This window comes from Wasmannia auropunctata, unplaced genomic scaffold, assembly GCF_000956235.1.
Source record: "Wasmannia auropunctata unplaced genomic scaffold, wasmannia.A_1.0 LD335988.1, whole genome shotgun sequence".
Classification (NCBI taxonomy): Eukaryota; Metazoa; Arthropoda; class Insecta; order Hymenoptera; family Formicidae; genus Wasmannia; species Wasmannia auropunctata.
In genome coordinates, this window is record NW_012026902.1 from 449,904 (window position 1) to 473,644 (window position 23,741).

The 23,741-nt window shown below is 37.7% G+C and overlaps 4 protein-coding genes across 9 annotated transcripts in view; 3 read left to right on the forward strand and 1 right to left on the reverse strand.

The window, feature by feature from the left end:
• LOC105454101 (WD repeat-containing protein 78-like) overlaps window positions 1–3,817 on the reverse strand; it is a 30,715-nt gene extending 26,898 nt beyond the window's left edge. For 2 of the 4 annotated variants that reach the window (XM_011696464.1, XM_011696463.1), the window contains exons 1-4: window positions 3,242–3,817; window positions 2,690–3,083; window positions 1,725–2,294; window positions 406–1,231 (exon numbers count right to left, since the gene is read on the reverse strand). In XM_011696464.1, coding sequence (XP_011694766.1) covers window positions 425–1,231; window positions 1,725–2,294; window positions 2,690–3,083; window positions 3,242–3,705 — 2,235 coding nt within the window. In that variant the 5' untranslated portion in view covers window positions 3,706–3,817 and the 3' untranslated portion in view covers window positions 406–424. Of the gene's footprint in view, window positions 1–213; window positions 1,232–1,724; window positions 2,295–2,689; window positions 3,084–3,241 lie in introns of those variants that run through there. The other 2 variants (XM_011696462.1, XM_011696465.1) reach the window with 2 other exon arrangements.
• Window positions 3,818–4,661: 844 nt separating this feature from the next.
• Window positions 4,662–10,350, forward strand: LOC105454102 (protein zer-1 homolog). Its single transcript, XM_011696466.1, has 9 exons — window positions 4,662–5,791; window positions 5,881–6,157; window positions 6,304–6,601; window positions 6,771–6,976; window positions 7,103–7,274; window positions 7,484–7,807; window positions 7,923–8,072; window positions 8,201–8,453; window positions 8,577–10,350. The coding sequence occupies exons 1-9, from the start codon at window positions 5,326–5,328 to the stop codon at window positions 8,774–8,776; spliced, it is 2,346 nt and encodes a 781-aa protein (XP_011694768.1). The 5' UTR covers window positions 4,662–5,325; the 3' UTR covers window positions 8,777–10,350.
• Window positions 10,351–11,171: 821 nt separating this feature from the next.
• Window positions 11,172–19,637, forward strand: LOC105454103 (zinc finger CCCH domain-containing protein 13). Of its 3 annotated transcripts, none has more exons than XM_011696467.1 (12): window positions 11,172–11,495; window positions 12,007–12,109; window positions 12,461–12,663; window positions 12,932–12,996; window positions 13,087–13,164; window positions 15,152–15,618; window positions 16,384–16,540; window positions 16,825–16,986; window positions 17,081–17,581; window positions 17,675–17,813; window positions 17,898–18,120; window positions 18,205–19,637. In XM_011696467.1, the coding sequence occupies exons 2-12, from the start codon at window positions 12,084–12,086 to the stop codon at window positions 18,743–18,745; spliced, it is 2,562 nt and encodes an 853-aa protein (XP_011694769.1). In that variant the 5' UTR covers window positions 11,172–11,495; window positions 12,007–12,083; the 3' UTR covers window positions 18,746–19,637. The 3 variants fall into 3 exon arrangements, with proteins under 3 accessions (XP_011694769.1, XP_011694771.1, XP_011694770.1); XM_011696469.1 differs by having other exon boundaries at window positions 17,084–17,581; XM_011696468.1 differs by having other exon boundaries at window positions 16,387–16,540.
• Window positions 19,638–19,966: 329 nt separating this feature from the next.
• On the forward strand, window positions 19,967–22,109 carry LOC105454104 (adrenodoxin). Its single transcript, XM_011696470.1, has 4 exons — window positions 19,967–20,512; window positions 21,176–21,288; window positions 21,389–21,521; window positions 21,925–22,109. The coding sequence occupies exons 1-4, from the start codon at window positions 20,385–20,387 to the stop codon at window positions 22,016–22,018; spliced, it is 468 nt and encodes a 155-aa protein (XP_011694772.1). The 5' UTR covers window positions 19,967–20,384; the 3' UTR covers window positions 22,019–22,109.
• Window positions 22,110–23,741: the final 1,632 nt, after the last annotated feature.

A 23,741-nucleotide genomic window follows, 5' to 3' on the forward strand; every position in this document is an offset into this window, starting at 1 on the left:
CTCTCTCTCTCTTTCTCTTTCTTTCTTTCTTTCTCTCTCTCTCTCTCTCTCTTGCATTCTCTCTTGTCGCAATAAGGCTCGCGGTGCAACCGATAGACCGAGATCGAGAGGGGTCCCCACGTGTCGGGAGAGTCTATCGACTGGAGTCGATAATAAAGTAGCCCTGAGTAGAAGTCTATGTACGTTGGAATATTTTTTATTTTTAAGGAGCAGCCAATTATTTTCATTCTTTTTTAAAAATTTATCATTTCTTCCGTTATATTAAAAACAGTTCTCAAAAAATTCGTTTCAACAATTTACGCGTAATCTAATCTTCTAATTTAATTAATATTTAATTTAAAAAATATCTTCACAAAATTGCAAGTAAATTTGTTTTAAATAATTTAATTTCTTTTTGGTACTTACCTCATTAGGAATCGAACGATCAGAATGGTGGGCCGAGTTTCTTCAGCTTCCTTAGCAGTTCCGGTTTTGTAGCCAATGCCTTGTGGATAGCCTCAATCAATATTTTAGTTTGATCGTAGGGCGGAAACGGCATACCCTCGAGATTGTAGACGTAAACGGTGCCCTCGACATCAGCAATCACCAGCTGATTCCCATTCGCCGTAAAATCAACGGCGATCAATCTCGCTCCGTTTGGTGATACGGTCACGGATGTCGGAGTATGCGTTTTCCTATAAATGTCCCAAACGCAAATCTGGTCGTTCACGACACTGGCGATGATGGTGGAGCACGTAGGACTCCAACAGGCGTTCCTTACGCACGCCATCGCTGTCGACAGGGTGATAAGCGGCTCAGCGATACTCTCGGCCCAGACTCTGATGCACCAATCGGCGCCGCAGGTCAGAAACAACTTCTGACAAAAGGGTGAGAACTCGAACGAGTAAATCGGACCGTCGTGCGCCAGAAAACTGTCTATGTGCTGACGCAAGTAATTTGTGGAGCATCGATAGACGCAACCTTCGTCGGAGCCGACGAAGTAAACGTTGCTGACGATGGGATGTCTTCGAAGAATGAGAGCACCCGGTTGGCGGCTGATGGGCACGTCGTAAGCCACGCAGTGATCGGTTCTAGAAACCCCGGCTAATTTACCTTCGATTCTATACAGGCGCATGATCTCTGTAGCAAAAAAATCTTCACTCAAACGATAGCAGTATATCCTGCCGTCTTGATCACTGGTATAGATCTGTTCTTGGTAGTCAAATTGTTCGTCGCCACTCCACCACTGAACCTGATGGAAAAATTAAATATTGTTGGTCGAAGTTGCAGTTCGTAGAGTTCATAATTAATAAATAAATTATAAACAAATTAAGTTAGGAGCAAACTAACGAGCTTATTTAAACAAAGATGATAAACGTTTTTTATTACAACAAAATTTCTAATAGCGATAAGCATTATACATAAAAAAGATCAACGCTAGACGTGATATATGTTTCAACTTAAATTGATCTTTTTCAGCCACTTTAACGAATAATAATTACATATAAAATATTACAAAATAAAAAATAATTTAATACGTTGCATCCTTAGAGTCAAATATGATAAGGATGTACTACCAATCTAGGTCGAAACATATACGTTTAGCGTAGATCTTTTTTATGTATAATGCTTTTGTTACAATTAGAAATTTTGTTTAAATAAATTATATATTCCTAAATTGTATATAATACATTTTCTCATATTATCCAAAATTAGAATGATAGTGCAATAAATAATATTCTTACTTGCCAATGTGGCGAACAAGCTGCCGATGTCTCCCTATGACTCTGCCTGATGACGTTCACTTCCTTCGCGCTAACATCAATAACTTTCAAACTTCCGTCATAGAAACCAATCGCCAGAAGATTCGGTCGTTCGGCACTCCAATTCATGTCGGATAGTGGACTGTCGAAGGTGTACTCGCGGCCGGGTTGGCTAGGATTCTTGGCGGACCAGATCAACAACACTCCGTCGATCTTGTCGGCACCAGTTTTGGCGCCATAGGCAACAGCGAGGACGCTCGCGTTAGCTGGACTCCAACAAAATGCGGTCACAGGACGATCGTGCGCTATTTCGCATGCGAATGTCCACAGCAGATCCAATCGATAATCAAATTCCAGATTCAGGTCGCACGGATCGCGTTTGATTAAGCCAGTAAATCGCTTTTGTGCCTCCGCGAATACATTGTTCGCGATTATACGTTCCATTACGCACGCCGCATCCAGGAACCCTGTCTCCCGACAGATACGAGACAACTGCTCCTCAGGGCTTTGATCAGGGACTGTTTCAGGTTCGGGAAGCTTATACCGGAGTTCCTGTCAAAAAAATACAATGGAAATCTCTTTGGAATCGAACTCATAAAAATAATTTTCTATGTTTATTTATTTATTTATTTATTTATTAACGAATACTATTATCTTCTGAAATATCAAACATTTAAGAACTTTAAATCTTTAATCTTTAATTCTTCTTTTGACTCATCCTGCATAAAAGATATTTCATGTTTATTATTTCAAGCCTTTTTTAAATATTTAAAGATTCTGATAAGTTAAATTAATTTTTAGTTTATAAAAGTAATATGTCAATTTTTCTATTATATCCATGTATATACAATTATATTTCTTTCTTTTACATTTAAACTACAATGGAAAGAAAATTACTTTAATTACTTAGAAAAAAAAAAGTTTGTAAACAGATACACGATTCTTACCTGAGCTTCTCGCATCCGCCACATTGATTCTTTCGTGTGTACAATCATACGTCCATTCTTCTCTATCATCAACTCCGGTGCCGCGTAAGTATCATGAATTACCCAGTTGTTCACAAACATCCCTTGATTTTTGCGGAGTCTCAGGCCGCAGTAAGTGCCACGCGATTTTGTCAACACGCGTATCGTCTGCGTCTCGACGTTCAACAGCTTCCGATCAGAGCCCGGTCCTACCGTTACATACTCGTAATTCTCATTTTCCCGTACAATCGCTTGCCCTTCGGGCGTCTGCAGATCCTCGGTCATCTGCGGCATCTCGAACACGAAGAACGTTTGCGTCTCTCTTAAAGTGATCGTCACAGCTTCCGGACGCGTCGCGAATATTGCCGAGTCGTCACTGTAAATAAACATATGTCCGCATTATCGTAACCTATCATTTAAATCCAAATTACATATAAATTTCTATAAAATTCCGTAATGTTCCACAATTAAATTTCTACAGCTTGAAAATTTAATAATCGAAATAACACAATAATAAATGACACCTGTCATTACCTAGGTAGGAAAAAGGGCGACGGCGCGGCTTCTTCGACCTCCTCCGTAGGCACAAATTCGCAAATCTGCGTCGACAGCAGACTTTCCATCTGCAAATCATCGGACGTTATCGAGAAGGACTTGAGGAGGATGGAGGAACTGGTCCTGAGACCGCTGACTCTCGAAGGAGAGGTCATCAGTTGGGAAGCGCTCCCGGTCTGGAATAACCCGATCGTCTCCAAAGCGGTCGTCTGGTTCTCGTCGATGGTGCTAAAGGCTGCGTGGACCAACGGCTTCGGCGTGACGTCCACGTTCTCGTGAATGACCCGAAAGGCTTGTCGTTGTTGAAGAAGCGCCGAGGCGACATTCCGTTCGCATCCCGTCTTGCGGACTCGTCCGAAAGCGCCGAGCTTTATCCTGGACGAAGTAACGCTGGGAATTCTGGAGGATGTCCGTTGCGGCGATTCGAAGTCGCCGGTTTTCATTTTGCGTCTTGCGAACGATAAATAAAGTTGCACAGAGCACAGATTAAAAAAACTTTTGGAACAACGTTTGGGACTATAGTTAAAGACCCGAGTGCGGTTGAAAGCTTTTACCGCCATTTATTTTCGTGTTTCCAAGGAGACTGCTTGGAAACGCGGAAAATGGCGGTAATTTAATTAATTTCGAATGTAAAAGAAATTGAAAGAGAAAAGAGTGAGAAATTATATTTTATAAAAAAAAAGTAAAGAAACATACGCCAAATACGTAAAAAAATTTTTAAGCTTATATGAAGGAAACACAAGTCCAAAAAGACAAAAATTTGTATATTTTTTCATAACTTATAAGCAAATTTTTTTTTATAATTAGTATATTGTTTATTATTAAATAAATTACATATATTGCAATATATGTAATTTCCATTTTTTATTTTATTGAATTCATATAGGGTGTTATACTTATTTAAATCAAAATTGAGAGAGTGAATTATCTTATTATATTTACATGGAAAGATTTTGAAGAATTTCCACGCAGGCCGTGATGTTTATCGTATAACAAAGTTAATAGAATATCCAACGAAATTTTTCTGTTATCATTAGCACCGACGAGATACAGCTGTTAAAGACCGCCAGCCCTGGGTAAATTTTCGTGCCAGCCCGGCGGGCCCGGGTGGGTAATTGCAGAGTGTCGGTATTATCGACTTTTGGTAGATAATATTATCCGGAAGATTGAAAATCAGCCAATCAGGATGAAAGGACTAACGCTTTCCGATTGGTCAGTCTAATTCCCTCTTAGCAATCAGTCCTCAATGCGCGTTTTCTCTGATACGGCCGATACAGGCTTAAGGAAGCTCGGTGCAGCTGTGCTGCTCTACGTGCTACACCTGGACTCCTGGAGCATTTTTTTGTCGTCCCCCCTCCCCCCGCGCTCCACACGCTATACATAGCGTACGTACTTCTACGTAATATTCTACTGTGATCAATAAGATTACTTGAGATAGCGTAGCGATATGTCGAAAGAAATGTAAGATCTACGCGCGGTGCGCGTAGGTAGAGGCGATGCGAGCGAAAGGAGAGAAAAGAAATTGTGTGTGTGGTATAGGGAAGCGTGAAGGTGGCGGTGGAAGCGGGGGGGTAGGGATGGCGGCGACAGTGATGTGGTAACAGCTGTAGCTCCAAGCTCTTGGAAGGATTTTCGATCGAACGAAATCACATTAGTGGATTTTTTTTCTACGCAGCCCCGCCGTGGAGTCGTGCCGCCCGTGTTTGGTGTTTTGGAGTAACCGGAGTGTCGCGTCCCAGGCGCGAGTCCGCGAATGTCCGCGAGACGCACGGTGGCTGCGGTGTGTTAAAGAGTTATTAATGCGCAGCGCGAACGCGTAACGGGCTATAAATGTGATCGGCCGAGAATTCGTACACAACTTGTGACGCGCGCCATGTCGCGCGTTCCCAGCTGATCTCACGTTTGACATAACGCAACGTATATTCCCGCGGACGTGTTTCTACGGTCCCACCGAAATTGCGTATAATTACGGAGAGAGGATATAACGCGCCGCTCCTTTTTCATGCGTGATTCGCGGCCGTGATTCAGTAAAAGTCCTCCGAACTTCGTCGAGAGAGGAAAGAATGGCGGAGCTGGATGACTTATTTCACACGGATCAATATGTAGGCCCGGAGCGACTTACCGATTTGTGCTACAAACTCATCTGCGAGAATCTCGACATTATCTCGGTAAAGGGTAAACGCGGCCACCGAATACTGCGGAAGGGGATAGCCTTCCCGAGCGAGATATGCGACAAGATTATCGAATACGCGCAGCGCAGCGAGGCGACCGAGGACGACGATTGCTTCTTCTCAATCTTCAAGAATCTGGCGGCGACCCGACTGAAGCGCGTCAAGATCTCCAACTGCAGCCTGACCGACACCTCGGTCCAGACCCTTGTCAACCACAAACTCTACGATCTAGAGCTCACCGATTGTAGCAACGTAACGGAACTCTCGATCGAGCATATTAATGCCAATTCGGAGAATTTACACAGTTTAGCATGTCATGGCACTTCGATGATCATACCTTCTAGTTTAGTAAATTCCTGTAAGAGAAATCACTATTATTTACATATTCTGCAGTTTATCCTAACGAGTGAATTGTTTAAACTGTCTGTTAACCTCTCTTTGTTGTAGCCTTCAATTACTACGAACGAGGATATGTTTTTAATACGCCAAATTTAAAACGACTGGCATTAGCACACGTAGGAATATTTACTACAGCAGAATATTTACTGCTCCTAGCGGGATTGAAGAATCTGACGCATCTAGACTTGTCCAATAGTTGTAACATTTACACTTTCGAATTTTATCATCTGGTACCAAATTTAGTATCCTTAACTTTGTACAACGTTAAGGTCAATACCGACCCAAAACCTTTTGTCAAGAACATCTGTCAATTGAAGAGTTTAAGGTATATACGTCATAAAGTTTCGATTATAAATAATATAGTTTTAAACTTTATTTAGAGTTGTTATAAATTTTTTTAGAGCATGCAAATATACTAAACGATACGTAAAACTTAAACAATATAGATTTACATGGAATATATTTTTACAGGCACTTGGACATTTCTCAGTCGAGTCATAAACAGGGACAATTTGATAATCCCAATAAAGTCCTGTCTGACCTAGTAAATGGTTTACCCCAGTTGGTTTCTTTAGACATCGGTGGTACAAATCTTGCGGGAAGAGGAGTAGCTGAGCGTCCCACCGATATGAATATCGAGCATACCTATTTCGGGCAACTTTCCGATATACCAGGACTAGCATCTAGGATACATAAGCCATTACAATTTTTAGGACTTTACGGAACGGCACACGGTGCTTGCAGAAGACACGATATACCGGCAAAAGTGGTGAGATATATACGAGATGTTTCATAATTCGCGTCTACTAATTATACAGCGTTAACTGAAAAACAAGTTGAAAATTTTTAAACTGTTTTTGTTTTTTGCTGCCTTGTTGCAGTAAATTAGGGAAAAATATCTTTTATTTATCTATTTATTTTCTCACGGTTTGGATTAGGTGGCTGGTGACGCAAATGAGGATCAAATATTGATCGCCGCTCATGTTTGTATGGACAATAAACAAGAACTACTGCAAAAAGTATTGAGCGATTTATATCATGTATTTAGATATGAAAATTGTCATAGAATGGATCAAGCGTTGTATACTGTCTTGGAAGCGATGGAAAAGCATCCAGCTCAGAAGCATATACAGATATCGGGGAGGTAGGCGCGCATTCTGTAATTTTATAAATTGTCCATTACCAAGAGAAGCAACTGCGCAATATTTGAGAAAGTCTCGTTAGACTTACGTCGACAATTGTAACTTTAATTTTATATCGCATATTACAGCGCCACGTTATTCTACATAGTAAAGATGAAGGAAAAGGGTGAATTAGTAGCGCGAATGAAGAGAAGGATTATCAGTACTCTCCTCGCTGGTATGAGCACACATAGAGACGAAGAGACTATGATGCGGAACGGTTGTTTGGCATTGTGTCAATTCCGCATACCACACGATGTGGTTTGTATTTTCAATTCTTTTTTAAATTTTGCATCGCCACCTAATAAAATATTATCTTTGCATGTTAAAAATTCTATGCATATATCAAAATTATTGTTTTAATAAAAAGAAAAATTACGTTTTTATTTATTGAGATTTACATTTAATTTGAGATAATAAAAGAAAATGTATATATATTTTTTAAATATAACTATCATTTATTTCTGTAGATGTCGAATTACGAAACCCTTGTGAAGGTGCTTCTACATTCAGCCAAACACTCGGAACCAGAAAGTTTTGTTCAGAGAATCGGAATATATTTACTAAACTCTTTAGCTTGTCAAGTGGAAGGTAAAGAGAAAAGATTGCTCGGCAAGTTGGGTTGTGTCAAGACTATGTTGGAATTGGTAGAATACAGGGTGGAAACAAATATATTCGACGATGTATTAGAAGTCGCATGGTCGACTATGTGGAATATGACAGACGAAACGTCTATAAATTGTCAACGATTCTTAGATGAAGAAGGCATGACACTTTTCCTCAAATGTGTACAGGTTTGTTTTACTGTATATGTTCGGCTATGGTTGCTACGCAATACAATTTATTATTAATTTAATTTAAAAGCTGTAATTTTCATATTTTTATTACAATACTTTTTCGTGTGTCTAGCAATATCCGCATAAAGAAGAACTGTTGAGGAATATGATGGGTTTGCTCGGAAATGTGGCAGAAGTCGAATATCTTCGAATCCATCTTATGCAGGAACGATACGTCACGGTTTTCGCCAATCTGCTACGTTCCAATAGCGATGGAATTGAGGTTTCGTATTTCCCTTTTTCATTTTTTTTTTGTTATTGTAAATTATTCACTTCAACTAACTCGAGCATTTTTTACTATCTAAATTTCTAACGTGCTCACAAATGGATATATTTCTCAAATTATATTAGGTACCGTACAATGCTGCTGGCATTTTGGCACACATGGCATCTGATGGCGTTGACGCTTGGACAATAGAAAAGCCAACTCGTAAAGAGGTCCTTAAATACATGGTGCAAGCGATCGAGAGCTGGGACTTAAATGCAGAACGTAATATCAATTATCGATCGTTTGGACCGTTATTGCGTCTGCTGGATGTGTATCATACTCCTCCATGTCAACATTGGGCTGTTTGGGCTCTCGCTAATCTTACCAAAGTATACTGTACGTATACTGCAATATTATAATTTTCATACTTGTGTCGAATTTTTTAAGTATCCACTGCTAAAGTATCCTTGCTCCATTGCGTTTCTCGCTATTTTACGATATGATTCGACATGTTTTTAGCATTCAAATACTGTGCATTAGTAGTGAAGGAAGGAGGACTGGACAAGCTGCATACGGTGATAGCAGATCCTAGGCCATACGAACGTATAAAAGAACTCGCAAACTTGGTGATTGAAAATTGTTGTCAATACGAGAGCCACTCCGACGATGTAAATGTGTCTCATTCCGCCTTGGACGCGGAATATAGTCTGGATGGTTAAAAAAAGATCTTAGTAACGTCATTATGCACGTCGCATAACTTATATCGTCTCTTTAGACAAAACAAATTATAACTAGTACTATTATTTGGACCGATAATAGCGAAGGAATAATTACATAGACGAGTCAGAAGAAAAAAACGATCGAACGTGTTACTACATTAACTTGACAATAGATCTGTTCTTTGTAGTTGCGCTATATGTCATACTTTCTGCACTTACAATGAAATAAGTACATAATTAGACGGAGAAAAAAAAGAGAAACGAGATGAAAAGTACAAAAAGTTTGGCTACAAAGAGCAAATCTATTGTTTTTGACAAAAAAAAGCGGAAAGGAACGAATGCTCAATATTACAATTACAAAGGTTGTGTATGCATGCGTGCGTGCGTGCGTATTTGTTGCTTCGTGTGTGCGTGTGTGCGTGCGTGTGGGTGTGCGGGTATGTATGACGATTTGTATGGAGAATACGAAGTATTTTGAAACGAATATTCAATTATCCGCAAATATTCATCTTATACATTATTGCCGATATTAATTAATGGTGAACTGACCCGAGAATCTTTCAGCCGATATACATACGGTGTCACAAATGTCTTGCCACACTTACGATATTCGTATTACTTCGAGCGTGTTCGAGCAGGTAGCATCATGTCTAGATATTTATGCATCGTGATTGCTTGATCAAAATATTAAAAAACAAATTTTTATTGTTAAAAACTGATTGATATGAGTTATTATTTATTTTTAATCTTATGTGTTTGTTCTTGTGTATGTAAAACGCAGATGCTAAGCTCAAGTAGAATTTTGAACGATGCATTTGTCACGCCGTGTGTTATATGTATGTATGTGTATATATATATATATAATACGCTTTTAATATACATATATAGTCGAGCCTTCGCATTCTTGTCTGAGCATCCTTATTCTCAATCGTCAAACGATTAGTGTGAAATCGCGAACATCCGTGGATATGATAAAAGAATAAATAGGGAGTTTGTCAGATTAAAAGTAAGAAGGTACGACTTTAAAAAAAAAAAGGCGAAAACGAGTAATCGCAGCTAAGGCTTGCACGCTTATTATATATCTATCTTTAATCTTATTGACTTTCATACGATATGTGGATGTCTCTTTAGTCTTTCTTTTCTCTTCTTCCCTTATTTCTCCCTTTCTTATAGATAATAATAACGTAGATAATTCGTTTCCATTATACTAGGATTTTTCCAACACAAGGACGTGACAGGCTTAGAAGAATTTTGCGTGTAAATAGAATTACATACGAAGGAGCAGTACATTAGATTTAAATGTTTTGTATGTTTATCGTTATATAATTACTATTAAAATCCCCTGAGAAAATTAACTCTATCGATTAAGTCCTATATGCAGTCAAACGTATATACTTTTAACGAATTTCCAGATTTATCTTTTTCATAGATTCTCATTTAGCAGCAAGAATGCGCGGAGAAATAATTATAGCGATTATTACCAACACTAACGTAATGTGACAATGTAATCACATAACGTATCAATGCATACCCGGTTTGTTCGATATATAATATAGTATTATCAAAAATCATAATGAGAATACGTGCTTTATTCTCTTTTCTATCCTTGTTTTTTTTCTATTTGTGTAAAAAACATTGCGATTACAGATTCAATGACGCAAAAGATTATTCTAATTAATGATAATAAAACAATATATAGTTGCAAAATAATGTAACATCAACATGATTTTAAATAATTATATGAATCAATGATAATAATTTCAAAATCAATAATTATAATTTAATAATACATTTTTAATTTATCAATACTTGTAATATATTATTTTGTTAACACAGAATTATTAATTTCTTGTTGCTAACGTACGAGCAGAGCGAGACCGAATTCTGAATTATGTCGGCAGTCGGTAATATGATATCATATGGACTGTATGTACACTCGAAAGCGTTCTTCATTGCAGATGTGACATTTTTCAATTGCAGAAGTTTTGCCTGGAATTTCGCAAAGCTTTGCTTTTCTATAATTAAGATTGATGCCTCGGCAATTTCGATAACGACGAGAGCAACGAATATAGTTTGAAATTTTGCTCCGAACAATTATGCCATTTGAATCTTATATTTTACGATTATCTGAAAACGATCTCTTAAAGTTATATGTGGTCATTTCATTAGAATCTCCAATATATGTATTTGAGACGAATATAAAATTTTGGACTATGAATCGCTTTATAATTAGCTTTATAATTGCAGATTCACGCTAATCGTGACGTCCAATTGCGTGCGGCGCTTCCAATAGCCAATAGAAAGATTCGTATTCCAGGAACGCAACGTGTGTCTTCGGCCGGAGTCCCTAGGAAATACGTTCTGCCATTGGATGTCAAACGCAACACGCGAGTGTTGAGTGTTCTCCATTTACATTCGTGGCTTGCTTGGGAGCTGAGACGCGTATATACCGAAAACGTGCGTGCCGACTGCCGACATTTTATTTCGTGGTTGCTCGATGAATGAATATATCTCGTTTGCTCTGGCCTTGCGCGTGTTTTTTTGGAATAGACTCGCGATATCGTCGATCGAGGTGGCCGAGGAGGCTTAGACCTAGGCCTAGTTGGGCCTAGTGCGAACCTAGTCGAGAGGTCGGCGGTCGTAGTTGTGCTCTTGGCGTTGGCGTGTGTAGAGTCGAGGAAAGTCGGAGGTTGCGGAGTTTCCACGGCGACTCGCCCAGGTAAGGGTTTCCTATGTTGCGCTCGTCGAGGCGCGAAATAGGGCACCGAAAACGCGCCCATTGTCTCGTCGAGTCGTGTAAACGCGAGATTATCGATCCGTTTATTGACCCCCGTTCGCCTCTTACGGCGAACAATGTTCCCCTGGAGTATTTCGCGTAAGGGGCATGGGTGTACCTCGCTGATTCATGGCGCGACACCGTCGTGTGTCACTCGCGACGCTCGGCGCGTCGGGAATGTCGGGATTTCGTCGACACACCGTTCGTAATCGTGCTTTTTCCGATTTTAGTCTTCCCCCCTTTTTTTTTCTCCTCGGAGAGATAATCGATCTCGGTAGCGGATTTTACACGAATTGCGTCATTCGAGATTACGACCGTGATTCGCGATTGCTAGCTTGAACCTGAACCCGAACAAGCGACCTGTAATCGCAGAGAGAGACTACCGGATGTATGTTCTCCCACGAATGTAACTCATGCCACATGTGTTGTACAAAATAATTTCTTTTGTTCGTAGAGTATTGACGCTGTATCCACTACAGCCCCATTTCTCTTTCTCTCTCTCTCTGTCTCGCACATCGATAAGTTGCAATCATGAGCTATGGTTACAACAAATACAGGTTGGTAATGTACATACGTTTAATCACATGGGGTTTTACATTTGCGTTTCGACAAGATCGATAAATTTATTTTGGTGGCACAAATTAAAAATTATATTATTAAATTATAATTATTGATATTTTGATGGAGCATCTTGCACTTCGCGCGATTTTAATATTGCCACGAATTTTTTACAATTTTACAATTTTGTTGATATATATACTTGCGCATAAATACCTTGATTTGCATGTCAAAAAGGAGTTAATTTTTTTTGTTTTGACACAAGACTTCAAAATTCCAAAAACATGGAGAAAAAGGATAAATGGCGGTATGAGCGTAACGAGAAATGTCTTTCTCGGTTTCTTTTATAGCTCCACCATGAGTTCTCGTGGTCGCGGATTTAGTTCTCGCGGAGGGGGTTCTTATAGGGGTCGAGGTGGCGGCGGAGGAAACGAGTGGAATGGTGGTTCAGCAGGAGGAAATATATCTGGCAGAGGAGGATATTCATCTTCCAGAGGTGGCAGATTTAAATATTCGACGACGAGCTATGATTCTAGATCTAAATATAATTCAGGTAATAAATGCGTTAGATTTTTAATGGTAAAGCCAAATGATTGTTTGAAAAAAAAAAACAGAACTAAGACTGTGCTCCATTCAGCTACAAATGTTTCCAAGCGTTTGATTGGCCAAGAAAAAAAATCTCTGCTTTAAAACACAGCCCAATGGAGCTCAGCCCAGGCTGAGTCATGATTTGTAAAATTTCATAATTTTCAAATTAGACATCCCCCAAACGAAGTAAATGAACAATATTGTAATTGTGTTGATTGTTATTTTCTTTATAGGATCGGAAAGATATTCAAGCAGAGGTGGTCGTGGTGATCATTCAAACAGTTATAAAAGACCTCGTGTAAGACTACAGATTGATATTATAGTAAACTATTGGAAACATTTTTATGACATTAGTGTACTAAAATGTTTCTTTATTTTTTTTTTTCAGGATTCATATTCCGCTAGGGATGACCATCGATCATCTAGCGAGTCAACACGTAAAAGGATGAGAAGCGATTCTTATCAGGTATATATCCTACTCTATCTCTCTCTTTATAATCTCTTTTATCCATTTCTCTGTTTCGTAAGATGATTAATAATTTAAGAGTTATAGTACGAACAAAGTTATAGTATGACATCAATATACAATTCTGTACAATCATATTTCCCTAACTGAATTTCCATAATGAAAAATTTCTTTCTATAGAAGATTCAAATATTATCTTTTGTATTGTAATTGAGAACGATGGTCCTGAAAGTTTGTCACTTATAATGTAATTATTCAGAATGAGTTAGACACAAAGGAATATTAAATAATTTCAGGACACTCGTATATAAAAAACAATTGGTATGGTTTAGATTGAAACATTCATAAGTTATCATACTTTCCTTTCAAGCAACGCGAACCAACGGCTTCTCGAACACTCGTTCTTTTTGCGTTGGGGCGCTACTGCGGTGGAACGCTACAAAAACGTCAAATTATTAAAAGATGAATCGTTAAAAGATGAAATATACCTAGATGGTATTTACGATATTGCCCGCTGTCCGCATAGATTCTATTAAAGTCTGCGAGCTATTTGAAGTCGATGGAAAGTCGAATGGATAGACGTACGTGCGAGTTGCATCATGTTATTTCCCGTTAGAGAGCGATAAGCGCAATTATATCGATTTATTGTGCAGTAACGTTGAGAATAGAGAGATTGTATAGAAAAATAACATACAACGTCCTCAGGCATCGCCTTATGACACATGGGATTTTCATGAAATATATCATCCATAGCATCGTGTAATCAATTATCTAAATTATCAAATGCTAAATTACAAGAGCACAAATTTTGAATAATATTTAATATATTCGTAGACCTTTCCAATCGTACTGGGACACGTTTGTCCTTTATTGACTTTACGTTAAGCAAAAAGGGAATTAGGAAAGAATTAATCTAATGTATGCATATCCCTGCAGTATGATGGAAAATACTTGGCATGCATGGTACATGTGGGGGAGACGAACGCAAAATGGATATATATATATGGATGTATATGCCTATACATAATATTGTTTAAACTATCTAATTACGCAACCATACGCACAAACATTTACAAATGATTACATAGCGACGGCTTTCTTCGTTACTTTCATTCGATTATCATCCTCGTGTAAATGAAAGATTTGACATATCACGCCTAATGACAGATAATTCGACTAAGTTGGAAAGGTCTATCGAGAGCATCATATGTATTACATATATATATATATAGATGCATCATTGAGTGGCACGATAGAATTTGTTAGCTCGAGGAAAGCGAGCGCTGCTACTACTCCCAAGATTGCAAATATGAACAAGATTAGTACATTTTTCGCACGATTACGCGAAGTCACGTAATAAGGCAACGAAAAGGCATTTAGGGATTCGTAATTATTTAGGGAAAATCAAATTATATGTCTGTATCTAGGTATATACAATGAGCATAGAGTAATTGCAATTATTAATCCCATATGACTGAGACGGTCACGACACTGAACTATTTTAAACGATTAGCACTGCATGCACGTGATAACCGGATGAAAAATGCAAATGGATTTGAAAACTGAAAATAAAAACATATCAGTTAATTATTATATGCCGACAATTGTGCAGTTAATCGATCAAATTTTTTAGTCGATTGAGTTTAGTCAGTTAGCCATTTAGTCAGTCGATCAATCCATCAATCGATGTCAGTCGGTTAGTCACTCGATTAGCCCAGTTGAACAGTAGCAATTCAGAGTTAAACAGAGTAGATATGTACATGTGTGTGTATGTGTAGAAAGATCTACGAGAGATAAAAACGGTAGGAAAGGGAATAAAAAGGGGAGTGAAAGGATGTATGTGCGTAAGCACACATACGTGTATACTTACATGTAAATATACATACGTGCGTAGAATAAAATATATAAGAGAAAAAAAAAACGAGCAGGAAACGAAACAGAAAGAAAGAAATGCATGGAAGGAGCACAATTAAATTTGATTTGGCAGGGTGGAGGTAGCGGTAGCGGTTCACAGAGGTATTCGTCGTACGGTTCATCTGCGTCGGCGCCCTATGACGATAATAAGGGATCGTCGTCGTCCGCCGTATATGAGGACAAGAGACAGAGCGAGCGCGCGTCGTCGTACCACCGTTCCGAGGACCGTCATTCCGCCTCGCGGAGCTATGTGCCCCCGCCACCCCCTCGGATTAGCGAAATGGCACCGCCGCCGACTCAGAGATACACCTCGAGTCGTGGAAGAATATCGCATCAGAGCTCGAATTACCGAGGTCGCATTTCGACCCGCGGCACCGGCGGTAGAGGTGGTGCGTTTCATCGTGTGAGCTCTCGATCGGACATCCTCATGGCTCGCAAGCGTACTCTGCACTCGCTCGACTATCGTCGAAAGCTGCTAGGCTCACGCTCGCGAGACTACATCCAGCGTGTGCGCATGACTACTACCAAACTACGCAGGAGGTAATTTATTAATACAGTCTCACTTACCAAAAAAAAAAAAAAAAAAAAAAACTCGTACGCAAATATATTATCTTCGTAGCCTGTGCTTGAATATATTCTTCTTTGAGGTCGGTTCATGCAAACCGACTCTCGGTCGATGACCTGAGTGTCGCAAGACAACGATTTAAATGAAAGCGAACGAACAAATCACATGCGTGAATAAATGCCTAAGTAAATCGATTGATATAAATAGTCAAGATGCAAACGATCATGAAACAAACGTTCCGACTGCCGACAGAGAGAAAGGAGAGCTTTTTGCAAGGTTCTAAAATAAAGAAGAAATCAGTACGATGATACGTATAAACGCAATATGTACGTGTGTATGTGTGTATCATCAATACGCAATAGAATAACTTTCGATACGAGAGCTAAAATAATTGTACTTTACTCGTCATGAGACATAATTCTCTTTAGAGTTTATATAGCGGTACCCGACTATACTATTCATATAATATTTTTTGGCACGACCGAGAGTGTGCGAAGATGTCAAAACGCGATGGGAAAAAAAAAAAAGAAAAATGAATAATAGACACTTTTAGCGTACACTACGAAACGCATTTCACATTTTGGGACATAATGCCGAGATATTAAACCGATACTATCGCGATGTTTTCTACGTATCATCTATAAGCAAGTCTTGCTCGATGATACAACGAAAGACAAAGAAGCACGAAAACAGAATGCTGGAAAGTAATATAAGTCAAAACAAAATTGCTGTGTCATTAGTAGCGGTACTACTAGGCTACCCGGAAGTAAAAAGGACTCTGGATCCGGGACCAGCGTGAAGGACAAGGATAGAGAGATGGCCAAAGCCATTAACGCAGAATTTTCCGATGACGATGACGAAGAAGATAATAAGAGTAATTGGGACGACGAAGAAAAGGTAAATTCAACAGTGGCGTTAAACAAGACGCGTTATCAAACCTATCGTTCGTAATCGTGAATTTAAATATATTTATGTAACTCGATCATTGGACGAATGTATAACATAAAAATCGGGGATCATATTATATAGATTGTTTGAGTTACACTAATTAGTTTTTTCATGTACTAGAATATTAAATACATAATACAATATTTGATGGTTTTTTTTTTTTTTTTTTTAAATATGACACGTCTCTTACATGTTTGAATAATTTTGTGACATTGTCTATCAATATTGTGCAGCCGCACGAACGCGATGAAGAGGAGGACATGGAAGAAGAAGAGGAAAAGAAAAAGAAAGATGATAAACGTAAGAAGGAAAAGCAAGATAGAGAAAGGCAACACACCGAGGATGAGGAAGAGAAAGATGATGATATTAAAGAGGACGACGATCAGAAGCGAGAAGTGAGTAGTTTTAGCCCTATTAATACTTTATTTAAATTACTCGTAGTATAATTGTCGCTGCTACTGTTTTCTGTTGATTTGTTCTATCTTATTGGAGGAGGATGAAGATGACGATGGTGATGATGAGGAACATGACGAGAACGATAAGGAGGAGCGCGACAGAAACGAAGATTCTGAAGAATTGCCGAGTAGACGAGACGGTAGAAAATTCATAAAATTGAAGTGCCCGCACTGTGCCCATCACAGCGTTACGTTCAAAGAATATTCGCTCCATCTGTTCTCCGGTCGTCATAGCGCGGCGATGAAGCGTATTGCGGCTCGGCATAAGGTGACCCTTACGCGTATGCGAGTCGTTCAACGGCAGGAGCAGAGACATATCGAGGCTCGTGATGCAGCGCGCGGCACGCTACCCTCTCGCACTATGTTCTGTGCCATTTGCAAATTAAATTACCGCTCTTTGAAAGCTGCTCATCAGCTGTCTGAGTCTCATCGTCAAATGAAGCGATTCCTCACACCATTCTGCCGTGTTTGTCGTATCCAGTTCCGCTCGCCGATGTTCTTTGAGACACATATGTGCTCGCTGGAGCACATCAAGGTAACTCTTATATTTCGATAATCGTCGTTGATTTTTCTTGTACGATATGTATAATACAAATAGATTAACGGCGTTTTCTTTTATCTCTCTCAGAGAAAGAGTATACTGAGAGAAAGAATGAATGCAAATGGAAGCGGCGAAGCAGAGGCGGATTCGAGCGCGCCGGAAGAGGATGACAAGGAAGTTAATCTTGATAATTTTATGACTTTGGATTCCGTAGGTGACGTAGACGGTATGTCAACAAAAACATATACGAAGTATTCTCCTAATTTGTTCAAAATATCTCTTCCTCATGTCACACCATCATTGTTTGCAGAAGACGAAGAGTCGAATGACAAGAAGAAGGAAAAGGCCGAGGGTGAGAGTTCGAGCGAAGCAGAGAAGAAATCGAAAGGCAAACAAATGATAAAAGTCGGTGCGGAATACATAAAACGCGTCGAAGTGCAGTACTGCGAATTGTGCAAAGTATATCTGCCACGCAGTGAAAATACCGAGCGGGCAGTTGCTTTACATTGTTCTACTCGCAGTCATCTTAAACGGTATATCATATCGATGTTCAATAGGACAAGCAAATCGATAGGTAAGCTACAATTGGTACTTACACAATTGTACGTACGTTGCAGGTATGTGCGAGATAATGACGATAAGGCGCTTAGACGTCAAGCGGAAAGAATACATCTGCAGTCATCCTCAACGAATGTGAACTCTACCAATTCCACCGTGACCAATAATACATCGGACAACGCGAAGACTTCTCCTGTCAATTCCGAGCCACAAGTATCTGCTACGCCAGTGTCTTCTGCGGCCGATAACAATAGCGTTTGCGATACAGAATATATTAAAATTGAGGAAGAAAAATCTAATAGCCTAGAGTCTGAAAAGAATGCGAAAGACGGTAAGAATAATCAGGGGGATGAAGATGACGACGATTACCGCGCGCACGGTAGCGATAAAATTATTTGGGACGATGTCGACAAGGATTTAGGTGACATTTTAAGAGAAACCGAGGCGGGTGCGTCAAAATCGAGCGACGATGAGGATTCGCGTTACGATCGTTTTCGCAATTCGGACAAGAAACAGCCCGGAAAAGAAAAGGAAAATGAAAAGAGTGAGGTCCTCGAAGATAAGAGCGGTAATAATAAAATTAAAGATGTAAAGAATTAAAAGACAGATGTTACGTACATCGTCGAAAATCATCTTTTTTGCTGTACATCTTCAATTTATTTGATCCATTTTCTATTTTTAATTTTTCATTTTCTTCCGTGCTCGTTCTAATAACTGCTTTTATAGAATCATGCAATATACAATTTTCTCGGGGTATCTTTGTTTTAATTAAACAAAAACAATTTTTGTGCATAATGTATTACACAGTGTACGAATTATTTATTCATTACACGTTTCATTGTTTTTCGTATTTTCTACGGTTGAAAGTATGTGTTAATTATTTTATATATACATATATAAATAAAATAATTGGCACTTATTGTGTGTGTATGTGTGTGTATGTGTGTGTGTGTGCGTGTGTACGCATACGTCTCGTAGTTTGTCAATTTATGTAATTTCAACATTTAAGCATCATTGATATCAATCATATGTTGCCGAAAGGCTATCAGTGGCATTGCCCAAACAATATAATTATACATATACATGCGTAAAGTAATTAAATATACAAATTTCAATTTTCAGTTATTAGCGTGGAGGAAAGTGTATGCGTTTGATCAATGTGTGCATTTCGTGTAAGCACAATTTAACTATAGATTATCGATCATAATAAATTCCGCACTCTCTAGGATCAATTATATAATTTTTTTTTTATCAATCCTTTTAATCAAATCGTGATTTCAACAATTTATCGATTATTTTAATAAATATTCTGCAGATGAATTGTTAGAAGTATATGGTCTATACCAGTGTTCTGTAGCGTGTTATCAGAAATATCTATTTCCCATTCACTTAATGTAATCAAATTTCTTTGTAAGAAGCTCTAAGAAGCTTTTTTCGTCTGCAATTAACAATGTAGTACTTTATTTTGCAAATAAACAAAAGGCTAGAGACGCCCTGTTGTAAGGTCTTTTCTACTGAATTTCCGTCCCTATCGGGACAATTTATCATAATGATGATTAGTGATGTTTGATAAAATTTGATGACGTTTAACGTAATGTCACACAATTGTTTATGTTTTTAAATACATGTGTTACAACGAGATATAATATTTTTCCTTTTAAAATTCGCACGATTTTTCTTTTAAATCGCAATCAGAATGTATTTTGATAATTTATCGTGGACATCGAGAATTAGAGAAAACAGAATTGCGTAGCATTCCGGATTCCGATACACGAGTTGTGAAACCGATTACGTGTGCAATGACGTAGCTCACGCATGCGCGCGCCGCATCGAAGAGTCCGAAGACACCGAAGCGGTCGACAGACGGCTCGCGGCGAAGAGAGATTTGTCCTTCTCGATTCGCGATGCGAATGGAATGGATCGGTTGTCGAGCAATCTCTCTTGGCAATCCCTCGCTATTCACGTCCAACTGCCACGCAGTAAAGATCGAGTTTGGCCGCGCCGCGTTTCGCAATTCGCACTTGAAATTCATAGTAGTTTAAAGCCTTGAACACACTCTTATCGCAGTGTTTACCAAAACCGACGACGGATCGTGCGATTGCGCGGACGCGTGCGAGCCGGAGTACACGTTCCCGCGCGCGTGGTCTCTCAATTACGTCAAATCTCGGTCTCCCGGCGGCATCCCGAATAAAATCGCTCGTCTATCCGCGTGAGCGAATTTGATGCTCGACGTTGGACGATGGCACTGGCGCGGGGACTGCGATCGTTCTTCGTCTTGGGAACGAATTATGCACACAAGTGCATATCTAGTCAAGTCATCCTCGCGAGAACCGTGTCTACCATGCAACCGCTCTCCAAGAACAAAGAGTGAGTAACAAAAATTGGAACAATGATCGTGTTTTCTCTCGGTCAGGAGCGTGCGAAACTTCGACCGAGTTCGAATCAACTTGATCGGCGATCAGCTCGATCGGCAACATTTGTTTACAGCGAAATTTTTAATTGTACATATGTACTAATTCAGCGTCCTTAATCTAATCTCGCTTCACGTGTCGAATGTGACAAATAAGTAGTGACGACAATTCTGTTCACGTTAATAAAATACGTTGTTATACTTGACAAGTTAATTGACGACAATTGGATTTTGCTCGAAGTCGTTTTCAGTCGCTTTCTACTCTTAATTAACACCGTTAACATCTAAACAATTTTAGTACTGTTAAATGTTATTAATAACTTTCTCGTTTTGAAAATCTCGAAAAACGTTTCGTGAAAGCTGCTGTCAAAAAAAATCTCTAATATGATAAGAAATCTTAATATTTAAATACAAAGTTACAAATTGTTAGTTAGTATTGTGTCTTAACAACTTTAGCAATGCATTAACAATTAACAATTAATTAAAATTGTTTAGCTTTGCTAAGAATTAATTTGTGAATATTTAAGTAAGATTATATTCTTGTTAGTAAAGCGATCTAAATGAAATAATAAATACCAAAAATAAATATATGAATAAATACTGTACATATTTTTATTTAGGGTCACTGTAACGTTTGTTAAAGCCAATGGAGAGAGGATAAAAGCAAAAGGAGAAATCGGAAACAGTATTTTAGATATTGTTGTGAACAATGACCTTGACTTGGATGGTTATGGTATGGTTTTATGATTTATATCTACAAAACTTGCTTTATCTCTTAATAATAGTGAACAAATTTGTAACACAAAGCAATGTATTTTTCATCTTGAATACAGGAGCATGTGAAGGAACACTGACCTGCAGCACTTGTCATTTAATTCTTTCTCAGGAAGTGTTTGATAATCTTCCAGATAAACCTTCGGAGGAAGAGGCCGATATGTTGGATTTGGCGCAAGAGCGAGGTCCAACGTATGTTTCAAAAATTTATTTGAGCTGTTTACTTTCTTTTTCTTTCTTGTTAGTAGTGAGAAATGTTTTATATGCTAGTAAAAGATTACTATACGCGAGAGAAACATCGTCCAAATTTCACTTTGTAATGTCCTCTACATTTATTCATGGGTTATGACTTTCTATCCCCATATCCCCGAAGAATTTTGAATAAGATTTGTTTTAAGTAACAGCCTATCACAGTCAAACATCGTTCAATCTGTTATTCAAATCTGCTGTCTCTCAGTCTCTCCTTTCAACCGTTCTATTATACTTTTGCCCTTTAACATTTCTTAAAGCTTGCAGTAAACTTCTTTCATTTATTATTTATCGAATGTATATTTTTTTATTCGACACTATTTTAAATGTGTATATTTAATTATAGCTCGAGACTGGGTTGCCAGATAACCATGACTGAAGAACTAGACGGCATTGAAGTGAGAGTACCGACTACCATAAATGATGCAAGACAAGCATGATAATCCATTAATGTTCAATAAGGCGCTTAGATGATTATCTTAGATGCGGCTCCTTAGTTAGCGCAATTCAATCTAACAAGTCTTCTCAATACAATACATTTTTTATTATGTACATAGTAGCAAGAAATTATATTCAAAATTAAATTCAGATCTAAATATTGTAAAGATCCTTTGTACAATATTTTTTAAAGAATTGTATATATTACATGCATGATACATATATACATATACGTTTATATGTATGTGTGTGTATGTGTATATATACACATACATATATATATCAACAATATCTCGTACAGAAAAATGTAAAATCATATTTTAAAATATTAGAATATAAACAATGAAAAAAAGTAAATTTATTTATAACTTTTAAAAGAAACTTGTATTCTTTTATTTAATCCAATTATAATCTAGAAATCGACTGCAAATCCATTTCCGGGAATTAACTGCATACTTATCAAACTTTACTTGCAAAATATTATTGTTGCTGAATTTGTGTTATCTTTATTCTTCTGTCACGTAATGGTATATTGAGATAAATAAGTGCATAGTATATTTTAATCTAATCACAGAAGAGGTTATAAAAAAGATAGTTTTAATGCAACTTCAATCGTTTTCATGGCTAAATCAATCACCAACGAAAAATATTCACTTTTAGGATAAAATGAAAAATATATATGCATACTGATAAGTTTTATACATAGAGAATATTAAGCTATTATTTAACGTTCATGAAGACGTTTTTTAATGAAATATCGATAGAAAAATTAATCGGATAAGTAATTAGGAAAACTTAAATCACATTTATATAATTGTAATTGAAGTAATTTATGCACAACTTGATTCGCAGTACATAAGAATAATTTATTTGTTCTTTTCTTAATTACATAGCAAATACATCTACTGTTATTAACTATCAGTACATAAAGCTAAAACACTTTTGTACTATGTGCGTTATATATGAACCCAACAAATAACTTACTCACATGATTAAGCTATATGCTTCACTACTTGCAAATTCACTTATTACTACACTACTTACAAACGCGGTGAAGTGTATTACATGTATGTTACTATGTAATTTACATATTTTCAACTCTTCTCTTACCCTGCCCATTTAAATTACATTCCTAGAATATATCTCTAGTATATATTCTTGCGTTATGTACATACATATATATTTAACCGAGTTGTCTCTTGGTTCACTTAACTGTCAGAAAAGTTTATTAAGACTCTTATTTGAATTCTTTCTAATTCAAATTATAAAGCTAGACACATGTCGCGAATATTGATATATTCTTCAAATAAATTGATTCAATAATCATATAGGACTATATAATATGATATAAAAGAGCATACGAATAAGAGATATTTAGACATAATATGACAATAAAAGATTTTAAATGACATTTTTGGATTTTAAATGTTCGACAAGACGTGACTAAATTTGCAAATTGCAGAATACAGTAGAAGCTCCATTTTCGTGCGTTTTTTGTGTTAATAACTTATTTTCATTTATATTAGTTTCTAATTTACAAATTCGAAAATCGTTTATTCGCAAAAGAATTAAAACATTCGCAATAACGGAATAAAAAAAAATTTATGTTTAATGTTTTTACTTTAGCTAGTCCTAAGAATTATCTCTCTCTATAATTTTTTTAGCGTATTGGTCATCCAATATTGGACATCCAAGTAGATTCCGCCGAGGATTCCACATTTGGAT

Bases quoted from the DNA above. Each gene is read 5' to 3' on its own strand.
- LOC105454102 (XM_011696466.1), top strand. From the start codon at position 5,326: ATGGCGGAGCTGGATGACTTATTTCACACGGATCAATATGTAGGCCCG. The intron at 5,792-5,880 runs GTAAGAGAAATC...TCTTTGTTGTAG, and splicing joins TTCTAGTTTAGTAAATTCCT to CCTTCAATTACTACGAACGA. The intron at 7,808-7,922 runs GTTTGTTTTACT...TCGTGTGTCTAG, and splicing joins TTTTCCTCAAATGTGTACAG to CAATATCCGCATAAAGAAGA.
- LOC105454103 (XM_011696467.1), top strand. From the start codon at position 12,084: ATGAGCTATGGTTACAACAAATACAG. The intron at 16,987-17,080 runs GTGAGTAGTTTT...TCTATCTTATTG, and splicing joins ACGACGATCAGAAGCGAGAA to GAGGAGGATGAAGATGACGA. The intron at 17,582-17,674 runs GTAACTCTTATA...TATCTCTCTCAG, and splicing joins GCTCGCTGGAGCACATCAAG to AGAAAGAGTATACTGAGAGA.
- LOC105454104 (XM_011696470.1), top strand. From the start codon at position 20,385: ATGGCACTGGCGCGGGGACTGCGATCGTTCTTCGTCTTGGGAACGAAT. The intron at 20,513-21,175 runs GTGAGTAACAAA...ATTTTTATTTAG, and splicing joins CCGCTCTCCAAGAACAAAGA to GGTCACTGTAACGTTTGTTA. The intron at 21,522-21,924 runs GTATGTTTCAAA...ATTTAATTATAG, and splicing joins GCGCAAGAGCGAGGTCCAAC to CTCGAGACTGGGTTGCCAGA.